This window comes from Montipora foliosa, chromosome 4 (genome assembly GCF_036669935.1).
Source record: "Montipora foliosa isolate CH-2021 chromosome 4, ASM3666993v2, whole genome shotgun sequence".
Classification (NCBI taxonomy): Eukaryota; Metazoa; Cnidaria; class Anthozoa; order Scleractinia; family Acroporidae; genus Montipora; species Montipora foliosa.
The window spans coordinates 10,033,888-10,046,526 of record NC_090872.1 but is presented as its reverse complement, the minus strand read 5'-3'; the positions used below and the strand labels follow the sequence as shown (position 1 = coordinate 10,046,526).

The window sequence follows — 12,639 nt, the reverse complement described above, 5'->3', positions numbered from 1 at the left end:
AACCAGAGAGTGGAATCCGGAATCCTGCATTGTATGGAATTCAGAATCCACAGATTTACATGGCCAGTCCGGGATCCATTTTGGTGGAACCCGTGAGTTCCAGGACTCTGGACCCGGGATTCGGAATGTACGGGCTGGAATCTGGAATCCGAGGGCCACCAGAATTCCTTTACATAGGGAGATTCGAAATCCAGGACTCTGGACCCGGGATTCGGAATCCACGGGCTGGAATCTGGAATCCGAGGGCCACCAGAATTCCTTTACATAGGGAGATTATTCACTATCGGTAGTCCGTGCCAATCGACTTGTAAGGTAATTCAGTCTCCCGTTATGAACTACGTGAAGGAGATGGGATGATCGTTAAATAAAAACTATAGCGTGAAGTTGTATTTTAGCTTATTTTGAAGTAATTTTCCGCTGAGGTTACTGTGTTTCTTTCTCAGCTCCCTAATGTTTCGTAAGGTCCGACCTAACTTCATTATAGAGAAATTAAATTGATTTACCGTTACAATTCAAACGATCGGTATTCCAGTTTTGAAGAAGTGGAGTCGGAAAGGAAAGGATGGCCGCACGACCATCATGGTAAATCTCATTACTAAAAACACAGTGTCTATTTGTCCGGCAGCCGGTGGAGATTTAACTGAGAAAATTACTATATGGCCGGCAGTCCGGGGGCACTCCAGTTAACATTCAACCAACTACTACATCGAAACTCTTGTCGTTTTTAATTGATTTACGTACAGATCGCAATAACTGAATGCTAACCATTTCAAAATGTGCGTTTTGAGTGAAACACTCTTCATCAGCGCTATTTAAAATGGCTGCTTAAAACGTACGGGTTAATTTGTGATTTGAAAACCATGACAGCCTGCCGGTCATTTTAGATACCAGGGGCCCGTTTCTCGAAAGTCCCGAAAACTTTTCGGGCCCGAAAAGCCATTTGTGAAATTGCCAACCGCTTGTTTTGGAAAGCCGATCTTTTAACATGTTTTCAAGGCAACAAAAAGAAAAATAACTGTAAAGTTTGAGGTATTAAATTCTCTCCGTTCTTGAGATACAAACGGAATTGTGAAACCCGAAAACGGCCCGTAAAGTTTCGGGACTTTTGAGAAACGTGCCCCAGACCCTATAACCAGAGGCCTACAACTCCAATAGTAGGTCTATGTGACAGCATTTTCACAAATCAAACTATTTTTAGACGAGTTCTTAAATACAATTTGGCTTGCACGAGTCACCATTCTCAATCCTATGGGTAATATTAGGGAGTTTAAGCAAAGACGACGGCTACGGCAACGAAAACGTCACTCCAAAATATAACTTAGCGCTATCGCAAGTATTTTGCAACTATTCCGTCTTGTTCACCTTGTACAATATACAGGCGAACTATCCTGTAACTGAAAGGGTACAAACGGTTTTAAAGTCAAAACAGAAAATTGCTGTTTCCTTGTTATATGGTCACGTTGTCGTCGAAACCTAAAATTTGGTGATTTCACGTTGTTGTTTTGTGGAGCACGGCAGAGCAATGCACGGAAATTCGTGTTGCACGTGCAGCACGAGTATTTTTCTTTTTTAATCAATATTAGTATAAATACACAGTGAATATTCACCGATATCACCTTCGGCGAATAATTGTTAAATATTCTTGCTTCGTGGAGTTGCCGTAGCCGTAGCCGTAGCCATCGTCTTTTTAGTTGCTGAGAAGGTTTGGTTTCGCGGGAAAATCAATCTAAAAATAACTCTGTCTATTAAAACGCCAACCACAAATACAATTAAGTTGTATGCTTGTAATCATGCATTGGCTCCTGTAGACACTATGTACTGAAAAAGAGCAAAAAAACCATTATAACCATTTTCAAATTTACCTTAATATCCTCGAAGAAAAAGCAACACAGGAATTCACCTTATTCCAAAATGGCCGCCATTTTAGTATTATTTAGTAATTGTAAATTGGTCCTCGTTCAAGGTTAAATATTCTTTTGAATTTTACGTTTGAAAGCGAGGCGAAAAGGGACAATTTGCAAGGAAAGAAAAGAATAACAAAATGGTGGCCATTTTGGAAATTAGCATTACTCACTTTTGAAGCAGCATGCCGGCATCGTGTAAGACTGTGTGAGTTAAAATAGGTCTTGGCTCTGAAAGAGAGTAAACATTCTAAATGAAACGTACGTAGTTTGAATTGTTCTGCCAGTTAAACTGAATCTACCACCTTTCAGCATGCTTTTCATCTTTTGTATTCTTTTCCTGATTTCCTATTTCCCTACCACAATACGTTAACTGTGTTTGAAGCAGGAGACCATGTTTAGGAGCCTCGCCATGCACTATATCCTTGAGTCAAGCTTTGCGTGTATCTCAGTAAGTTCTATTTTTATAACTAACCCTTCCGCAAGAGACTGACATTTACATCAATTTACACCAATTTGCACATTGTCCATTTGCATACATGGTTTGTGCTATTTATACCTTCGTTTGACAATGACTTCAATTATTCAAGAGCCTCAGTGACAAGGAACGAACAACTCCCACACTAAACCTATGTCACGGCATTTTCACAGACCGATCTATTTTTAGACTACCTTTTCCGTGAAAAAAAAACAAAAAACAAAGGCAGTTTCGGTTCGGTGACGCTGTGACGTCAAGTTTGTTTCTTGTGATTGGTTATCGGGCTCCTGTGGGAGTCTCGTTCGCGGGAAATTCGATCTAAAAATAAATCGGTCAGTGAAAACGCCGTGACAGGAATATGGGGTTGTTATTCGTTCCTAGTCATGGGCTCCTGCTTTATTCTGATTGTCCATTCTAAACAGTGCTTGCAGAGCCAAAGAACTCGTGGCGTTCTAAAAATAGAGAGATACGCGCAAAGGTTCCTGGTTCGAAGTCAGCCCCCCAAACACACACACCCTTCCTTGATAAACCATGGTGCACCTAGGCTGGGTTTCTCTTCAAGACTTTTCGATGTGTCTTTTCTCTTTAAAAAAGGAAAGGTGGTCAAAAATTACATCAAAAAATGCTGCTGAGGCAGAGATGAGTTTTGTCTTTTTGGAGGACCTCTTGATCTTGGTTGGTTCAGCTCAATAACTTCCAGGATCTTTCGTGTATAACGATATTTCTTGTGTACAAACATTGACGTCACATTTCTTTTGATATTCAAATTTGCCAACCACGGAAAAAAAGAAGTCATTGTTTCGCCAGCCAATTAGGTTCTGGTTGGCATATTGATAACAATGGGTGACTTCACGAGAAACATCGCCATTACACCTGTCCAATCTTAGAAAGTACAAGTTTGCGGAATCTTGTTGTAACGAGGGGAAAATGCAGTCTTTACCGTCAGTTGTACCAGCAAACTCAGTGCTTTATGGTCTACTTCCTGGCACTAGCTTACTGCCAGGATCAGTTTACACTCGATTTAACGCTACAAAGCCTCAGTTTCCTCGTTAAGCTCTTTCGTTCTCCTTTCTTTGGTCACGATACAAACTTACCTTGCACTATCACTGAAGCGACTCTTCTTCCGGAATTTGAGACTCGATTATTCTTGCAACAGCAGAGGGCAAGTGTTTCCTCCATCTTGGAAAAAAATTAACCAAAAAAATATTAAGTCTTCTACTTCACTGTTGCAAGGTAATTTTCCTCAGCCCTCCCACTGATAGAGATGTGTTGCAGCTACTGTGTGGTCTCAGGGTTAACGGTGTAGCTATGTAAACACGGATTTACGGTCGAGCTACGTCGCGTGTGACCAGTAGTTTTGAAATTTGAACTGAGTATTCAAATCTGCGTGCCAGTTTTGAACTTTGCCGTCGAGATTCCGAATTTCCCGTTGAGATTTCTTTGATATATCGCGAATAGTTAGCTATGAACTTTCGTTTTCAAACATCTCCAAACAGAGAGATAATAATGATTAAGGTCGGAGCCTAACAGTATCCTACAGACATGGCCTTGCTTCCTAATCGTTGATCAAGGTTTCTGGCTGTTCATCAACGACAACCACGACGTCCCATTGGTCCTTGTCCGCCATCTCTATTGCAAATGATGCTAGAAGCCTAGGCTTGAAAATAAGATAGTGATTCGTGATTGGTTAGCAGCGCGAACATGACTCGATTCAGGACACAACTTCGTTGAAAGAGCGGCAAAACACTGCAACATTGTTGCGTCGAGCAGAATTGTTGGTTGTAATGTTTGATCAAAAGCAAATTATATCCAACATTTGATCGGCGAGGGCTTTAAGTGCAGACGAATCAGTTCCACTTTCGGAGGTGGAAGCGGAATAACTGAATCTCAGTTATTCATTATTCCTTCCATTTCTTTTCTCCGAGTTATTCATATTTATTGTTAAAATTTTGTTCGATATCCATTAATCCGTATTCGTTTTTCTTTAACAGAAACCGTAAAGTTCTTTATTTTCCTTTTTAAGCCGTTATTCATTATTCCATCCCTGATTTCAGTTTGCTTGCCTTCATCATTGTTACGGTTTATGATTTGTACACCGCACATATCACAAATTTTAGGATTTATCACTGAATGAATGAGTAAATGGCAATCTCGAGTTAAATGGCTAAGCTTTCGTGAGTTTCCTATAGCTCACGAAAACCTCGTTTGACCAACAACCATTTTACAATGCACCGCCTCAGTCCATTCGCATAGAAAAAGTGACTGGGTATTCCAGAAAGCAGCTGTGTTTTGACTTGTCGAAATGACCGCATGTAAAACCAGCATGGTTACTAAGTCTGCATCATTTACACGTCATATACAAGGGCCTGACTCTCCCTTATGAAGGAAATGATAACCCGGAACTTTAACAGTGCGTCATGTAAGTTACAACAACCTTTTCCAGGTGATCTGGTGACGTAACTCGGAGGACTGGGGAGAAAAATTTTAACGCCGTATCCCACAACCGCGCGCGGCCTTATTTTCGGATTGTAACATATGGCAGATGCGAAGTTAGATCTCGTCGGGTCTACTTGAATGTTCATTCAGTAACAGGAAATGTGGTAGACACGGAATGATCTGTTGTGTTTTGGAGATTGAAATACTGCAGGGAGTTTGGAAACAACACCTAAGGCCGCGAGCGGTTGTGGGATACGGTGTCAAAATTTTTCTTCCCAGCCCTCCAAATGACGTCACCAGATCACCTGGTTGAACATCCGATTTAGTTAAGTTCTGGAAGTTTCTAATAAACGATCTATTTAATGTTTCCTGATAGCAGAGCTCTCTTTTCTTTTTGCGTTTGCTGAGCTGCCGAGTACTGGAAAAGAGACTTCTGCCATGGTTTGATCCAACCGCCGTCCACAACCTTGGACGGCACTCTTCAAACCGCGCATGCTCCATGATATGTTTACTGACTGTGACTTGAGCCCACTGTGTCCCGTGCATTTCTTTACAGTCATTCCGCTGTTGTTGAGTGAGCCTACACAACAAGAAGTGTCACGTGAGGATTCGGTCGCTAAGTAACCGCCACGCATGCTCAACACAGTGAGTTTCGACGCATGTCAGAGGTCTCTTTTCCAGTACTCGTCAACCCAGGGAACGCAAAAGAAAAGATACCTCTGCCAGCAGGGCATATTTAATGTTAAACATTACCTTGATTAGATATCTGCCTGTGGTAATTGGGGCGGTGAGAATGCGAGAAAAATATTTCTTTTTGCAGTCGAGGTCTGATCGTCTTATGTCACCGGCCAAACATGTGCTCTTTCCAAATACATTCAAGTAAACTTGTCGTATACATGTCGGGCAATAAGTGGATTGACGGCAATATTTGTAGTAACCTAAGGAGATATAAAGAATACTTGAGCCTCTTTGACAAATATCGACGAATTGCTTTGGTGGTGATAAGCTGAAATTTTTCAAACCCATATAGAATAGCTAAGGTTTGCCAACACAATCTGTTTATGTTCTTGAGTGAAGAAAATAAAGAGCCGGATTTAGAGTTGAATTGGAAGACAACAAGTCGTGAATTGAGTGGATCAAGATTTTCAACAACACTCGACTATATTTTCTTATTCAGTTGAAAAGAACCAAAGTTTGGGAGAGAGATTTATGTCTCTTCTACTCCGCACGTATACGTTCAGTCATTGACTATGCTACGCCTGTTTTTCACTTTGCTCTTCCTAATTATATAAGTACTTATCGCAGGAGTTAGAACGTTGATATTACAAATTAAAGAAGAGCATTGCGCATCATCTTTCCATACAAGGACCATCATAGCAGGCCTGCCCACAATGAACACAATGAACACAATGATGCCCACAATGAACACAATGAACACAATGATCAAATTTGGAAGCGTACTTTTAATAGGATCGTTTCAGAAAGAAGTCACAAATTAGAGAACCTCTTACTGCCGCTGGTTAATATGCACTGTAGCATGTATAGTCTACGGCCCGGGCATTCGCACACATATTCAATTTAACGTTGCAAAACTGACTGATTTAGAAAGAGTTTTATAATCTCGAGCTCGTCTTGTAATCGAATCAATAACGCAATAATTAAATAATTTTTGAATACTTTTTATTTAGTTTTTCAGATCTAGCTTTTATCATTATTTACAGCTTAATTATATATATATATTATTTTGTTACATGTTTAGAATTTTCTATTTCATTTTTTAAACACGATTCAGCCGGCTGAGGCTGCTTTGTTTATCAATAATACCCACTCACATAGACAATTTACTTTTGTCAATATCAAAGAACAAAAGAAAAGTTAATTACCATGTACAGCGAACTGTGCCTCGCGCTGTACGCGGAAATTCACTGTCCCGGTCAGAACATACTCTGGTCCCGCTAACGCTGTTGGTAAAGAAAATAACAAACATAGGTCTCCTGGTGGCTTCAGAAATGTTCTTACTAGCTTCTATGGTTGTTCCCGATTCTTTGATTGCACTCAGACACGTGATAAGACAACCATGTTGGTGCCAAAACAAGAGAATTTTTGTAAATGGTTTGAGCTCTAGGGGCCCGTTTCTCGAAAGTCCCGAAAACTTTTCGGGCCCGAAAAGCCATTTGTGAAAGTGCCAGCCGCTTGATTTGGAAAGCCGATCTGTTAACATGTTTTCAAGGTAACAGAAAGAAAAGTGACTGTGAAGTTTGACCGCTTAAATCCTCTCCGTTCTTAAAATACAAAGGGAATTGTGACACCCGAAAATGGTCCGTAAAGTTTCGGAACTTTCGAGAAACAGGCCCCAGGAGTCATATCATAATTAAGTAAAGTACGATCGTCCGGATGAGAAGGACTGTTAATTTGAGATGACTGACGTTTCGACAACCTGAGCGGAAGTCATCTTCAGAGTCAAGTGATTTCTGCAACGTCAGTAGATACTATAAGAACTATGGTTCGAATAAGTTGACCAAATGACATCTACATCTTCCTTTCGTTTCCCGGGAGCTTTTACCCGTTTTCACAGAAACGCACGACTAGTTGCGCATGCACCTTCAGATTGAAGTGTTGTCAGATTTCCATTGAAAAAGCTACTTCCTAGAACCATCCATGCAACCTTTTTGTAGGGCTCTTTGACTAAAAAGCTCCCTTAGCAACCATTGTCTTTCTGTAGTTAAGTGCCAACCCCCTAAAGCGGACGTTTTCGTCGGCATTGCCGTCGTAGATATTCCTTAATTAATAACGTGAAATCCCCAAATTTGGGGTTTGAAGACACAATGAACCCTTCATTTTCTATCTTTACTTTAAAAAAAAAGTACATAAAAGTCCAGTTACAGGATAGTTCGCCCGTTTTGTTTAATGTGAACAAGATGGGATAATCGCGAAATACTAACGATAGCGCAAAGTTATAATATAGAGCGACGTTTTCGTTAACGTTGTCGTTGTCTTGCTTAAATTAAACTCTCTATTGATTCTCGGCAACTGTTCAAATATATCTGTACTCGTTTCTAGCTTTTTCTGTTCAGTAACTTACAAAGTTGGAAAATGAAATGTGCCACTCTAGCTGATAGCTAATTGCTGCGGGGAAATAAGTAAGCTTTTGAATTGAATAATTGATTGCTTTATGTCAATTAAGGAGGGAAAAAGAAATGATTTCCTTTTCAGCTGGTCAAACATGAAAGCTTTGATGCTTCCTATATTAAATTTTCTTTCTCGATTCGGCATGTATAGATATAGCGAAGGCTTAGCTTTCACTTCTTTCGTTGTCACATGACACCACACTAGAAGTGTTAAAATTTCACAAGGATTGAATAATAACTCGAACATTTGTAATTCCTGATCATGATCCGCTTGCCTAGATATTTCAAAATCAGAGTGTGCCCAGAATACAAAACTCGATATTAAAAAGACTTGGAGCGTAGCAAAAAATTATTCCAACAACCGAGCTACTGAACTTTCCGCGGTTTGATAGCTAACAAATAAGAAAACCTAGCATCTTGCTTTTCTTTTCTTTTCTTTTTAAGTATTTCCCGTTATGGCGGTATCTGGGATAATTGATTTTATTGATTTATTCAGTACGGTAAACATTTGACTACCGACAGTTTGAGAAAGTTCAACAACGGTTTTCAACTCTGCTTTCATTTTGCATAACCAGTGGCAGTGGCCGGACATTTTCATCAAGCGCGCGGTTTCTCGAAAAAAAAAAAGGCTGTTCGAGGGGAAGGTCGGGAGATTTGCCTTGCTTTTTTCAGTTCGTTTTACTACGACGTTTCTTCCGATTTGGCTAGCATGGCTAGTGCGTGTTCCGTAATCTCCAATTCACTTTTTACCTCCAGCAGTGGTCTTTCACTATGTTAAGTTTTGATTTGTAAAGTTGTTTTCGTAGCTCATGCTTGTAAGGCAGATTTGAGCATATCGATATGGAAAATGCGTCATATAAATAAATGATATCATCATCACTTTAATTACGGTTTCTTGGATCGTACTAGGTTTCTATGCTCGCCACCGCCAATTTCCCAGTTGCTAAACTTCAGGTGTGTTGACAAACGGTTGAATGGCAATTAAGGGAGTAAAAAAGCGCCCGTTGAAAAGCTCCGTGAACTGCTGAAGCCATGGCCAAGTGTCCAACCCGCGAAACTTATTTGAAGCGATCTGAAGGGATTCGTTTTTAATTATGTCTGATCAAAGAAATTTCTAAATCTAGCGAAATTTACAAATAAATAGGTCGAGTTTAAAATTTGTTATTGTTATAAAGGAGGAGAAGATTAAAAATTGAAACTAACCATTCAACGCCAACAAGGTTATCCATGCCAATCTTTGGATGATTGCTCTAAAGGCCATCTTGGTTTTGAGAATTATTTACTATATCAATGCACACCTTAGCACAGCATACAAGATGCTTAGAATGCACTACCAAATCTCGTGTTTTCTTCAGTTGGGAACTTCGAAGGCTCAGCCACTTTGTCTACGACCAATTCGGCAAATAAAAATTAGAGAATGAGAAACCCAAGGGGTTGGGGTTGAGGCTGGTTGATCACTATTATTTGCGAACAGTCCCCATTGGTCCCTTGCGCGCGGAGCGAATTGAACGGGCGCGAAAAGTGAGAGCGCAAAATCTGGGAGCGAGGAACCCTTTCTCACTCTCAGTCTTCGCGGAGCAATAATTGGGGAGCTGAAGGCTGTTTTCACGACAGCAGTTGTCTCGCTTAACATTCCTGAAAGTGGTTTGTTTGCAGACTTCACCAAGCGACTTAAAAATGATACCTATTTTCACGAGTAAGATTAAATGAGGAGTGAGCACATGCCATTGCAAAAATAACAATAATAAAAATAGCACGCCAGTTGTATTTCCGATGTGAATAACCGCAAGCGACTCCTCATTGGCTACCTGGTTTGGTGGCTTAAATTTAATGAGAATTCTATTGAAATTTGCCGACTCCCTTAACTTTAAGCGAGTTGGGAAAGGAACCGTTTTCACGGAATGGTGACCTGAATTAAAAACCGCTCGTGAACTGACACGGCCATTGAAAGTTTGCCGACTCGCTAACTTTAAGGGAGTTGGAAAATCAACTGTTTTCACGCGATTTGATTCCGGTTGTCACTCGGTTAGCGACCTTTAGGAGGCAGTTAACCCTAAATCAGAGTAAGCAGATAAATTCATTTTCAAAATGGCCAAACATAATGAAACTTGGCAGATGCATGCAATGTCAACAGCAGTATTAATCTAGGTACTTTTGATGTCCTGGCAACTATCACCATCGCAACCGTTGTAAAGAAATCATGGGCTCTTATTTTAGAACAATGATTTCTTGAAGAGTTTTAACTCAATTGACTTAAAAATTGTTGTACATATTCATAATACAATATTTTCTGCAATAAATTACTGATTTTCTGTTTCTTTGACGTTCAAAGCACAAAAGGTGTAGTATCCATGTTTCCATGGCAACAGTGACAGTTTGCGACTAATTGAGAAATCCGTAATTCATTGCATAGATCATCACTTCAGAAATAAGAACAGAAAATTTCAGCTAATATAGTTAAAAAGCAAGCCAACTGTGCCTGTTTCAGTCCTAAGAAAGGAAATAACTGTAAATCTGGGAAAATGCAAGATAAAGTTGTAAACACAGTAACACCGCTGGTAAAAACACGGATATTAAAACCTCGTGATTTCACGTTGTCGTTATTTTTTATTTTTTTATTATTATTATTTTTATTTTTTATTTACTGCATTACATTACTAACACTACATACTACTTACTCTATTAACAATACTAATACTACACGTTGTCGTTATTCAGAGTACCGCAAAAATTCGAGGCAGAATGCGTGCCGCACGTGCAACATGACTTTTTTCCTCTTTTCTACGCTGTTGTAGCTGTAGCCGTCGTCGTTTCTTTAGATCTCTATTAAAGTCCCTATCATCGCTCTTTGGACCCAATTCTCAACGACCACGAAACCGTCTTCGGGAACGAAAAGCAACTGCTCATTCTGAAACAACTGACCCATAGACATGCTTTCAAGACCGGAGAAAAAAATGACTGCAAAGTTTCTTAACTTGAAACTGTTACGTTTTTCCTTTTGAAAATACAAAGCGTTTTAGTCACCCGAGTTATGCACGGAAAGTTCCGGGACTTTTGCTTAACACCCCTCGGTCCAGTTTCTCGGTGTCACAGCGTTCGACCAACTAGGCGAAAAGCAAGGTTTTCTTTTCGTCTTTATTCCTTTCAAAAACAAGAATCGCCTTTTGAGAGATAAACCTCTAAAAGAAATGCCGGGCTATTCTCGCTTTCTTTTATCACAATCCGATCATGACTACATCCATTTTTTTAACCTTTTAATTGCTTTTAGACGAAAATTATCGTTGTTAGTTTCTTAGATTTTCAGAATTTTGTCAAGAGAATTTGGAAATAGCTCTGTCCTTTGTACTGTATAATACATAGTCATAACATAAAAATGGACGTCCGCCTTTAAGTTCATTTTGAAATAAATCATTAACAATCGTTCGATTAATTGAAAAAAGTTTCCACTCCTCGAAGAATCCACTGACGATTCCAATAAATAATCTACAGAAAATTTAATCTAAAAATTTATACGAAATAAGCTGAAAACATTTCGGCAAGTCTTCATTTTCTAAATCTCCAAATCTAATTATAAGGCTTGAACTAAATGCATCTTCTCTGTGGCCGTATGTCATAAATGAATGGTATCTCATAGTTTGTGATTTAAAAGAGTCTCAGTTCGCTTGATCTTGCATTTTCTGTTCCAGTTTTGCCTGATTTGGGTGCGGAGGAATCTAAGAAAAGACTGAAAAGAAAAACGATGGGATATGGTCTTATAAGTAACAGGAACTCTTACGCTTCCTTCCAAATGTGCCATTTGGTTGAAAGAAATAACAGACACGGACACTCAAGAACCGGGTTAACGAATAACTGTAAGAAGTATAGTTGTCTCTCAACTAAGAAACGGCAGAAACGTGGAGCTGTTAAAATTTCTCAAATCCTTAGGGAGACAATGATTTACTTGCTCTGTGGAAGAAATAGTCGTCATAGTCCTCGAGAGCAGCATTCGATGGGGGAAAAATGGACGCGGGATTTTATGCCCGCTTTAACTCCCGCTTCAAATTCTCTCTCGCGCAAGCCGTCCACGTCAATCCACGTCACTTCACTGTGACAGAGGGTTTGGTGGAAAAGCCAGGACGCGGGGTGCCGGAGTGCGCTGTGCCGGGGTCTGTGGAAAACACGGGGTGACTAAATAAACTAAATAATGAAAATGAGCATCGCTACTCTAAAAGACACACTTTAACAGGAACGTAATTGACTTAAATGGGACATCTGAATTGAAATATAGCAGTAACGTGTTGTGCTAGTAAGTATGCCGCAAGTAAGTCTGTTCCAGCGGTTGAAAATACAATATATATTTAATGGGAAAAGGTAGACGAAAAAATAAGCTAAAACACTTAGAGAAAATACCTAACAGTAATTAAAACAAAGATCGATCGTTTGAAAAATATGGGTGAAATAACGAAATAAATAACGTTACCATTTCATAATTCTTTTTTCCAAGTTCAAATTACAGGTAGAATTTCTATCCTAAAACACCGCTTTAATGGAAACTTAACTGGAACATTCGAACGGGAACCCAACAATAACGTTTTCTAACATATTTATCAACGGGTTAAAAATCATTAAAAATATTAGAAAAATCAATATAGTATATAGAAAAAGTTGCAAATCAAGTTTAGTCCACCGTGACTCAGATAACTAGGCTATTCCTTAA

General features: G+C 39.5%; 1 protein-coding gene across 1 annotated transcript in view; it reads right to left on the bottom strand.

Moving 5' to 3' along the window:
- LOC137999759 (uncharacterized) overlaps positions 1–9,346 on the bottom strand; it is a 22,880-nt gene extending 13,534 nt beyond the window's left edge. Inside the window, exons 1-5 of the mRNA XM_068845660.1 lie at positions 9,147–9,346; positions 6,699–6,776; positions 5,569–5,753; positions 3,474–3,558; positions 2,075–2,132 (exon numbers count right to left, since the gene is read on the bottom strand). Of these exons, the coding sequence (XP_068701761.1) occupies positions 2,075–2,132; positions 3,474–3,558; positions 5,569–5,753; positions 6,699–6,776; positions 9,147–9,204 (464 nt within the window). The 5' untranslated portion in view covers positions 9,205–9,346. The remainder of the gene's footprint in view (positions 1–2,074; positions 2,133–3,473; positions 3,559–5,568; positions 5,754–6,698; positions 6,777–9,146) is intronic.
- Between the last annotated feature and the right edge of the window lie 3,293 nt (positions 9,347–12,639).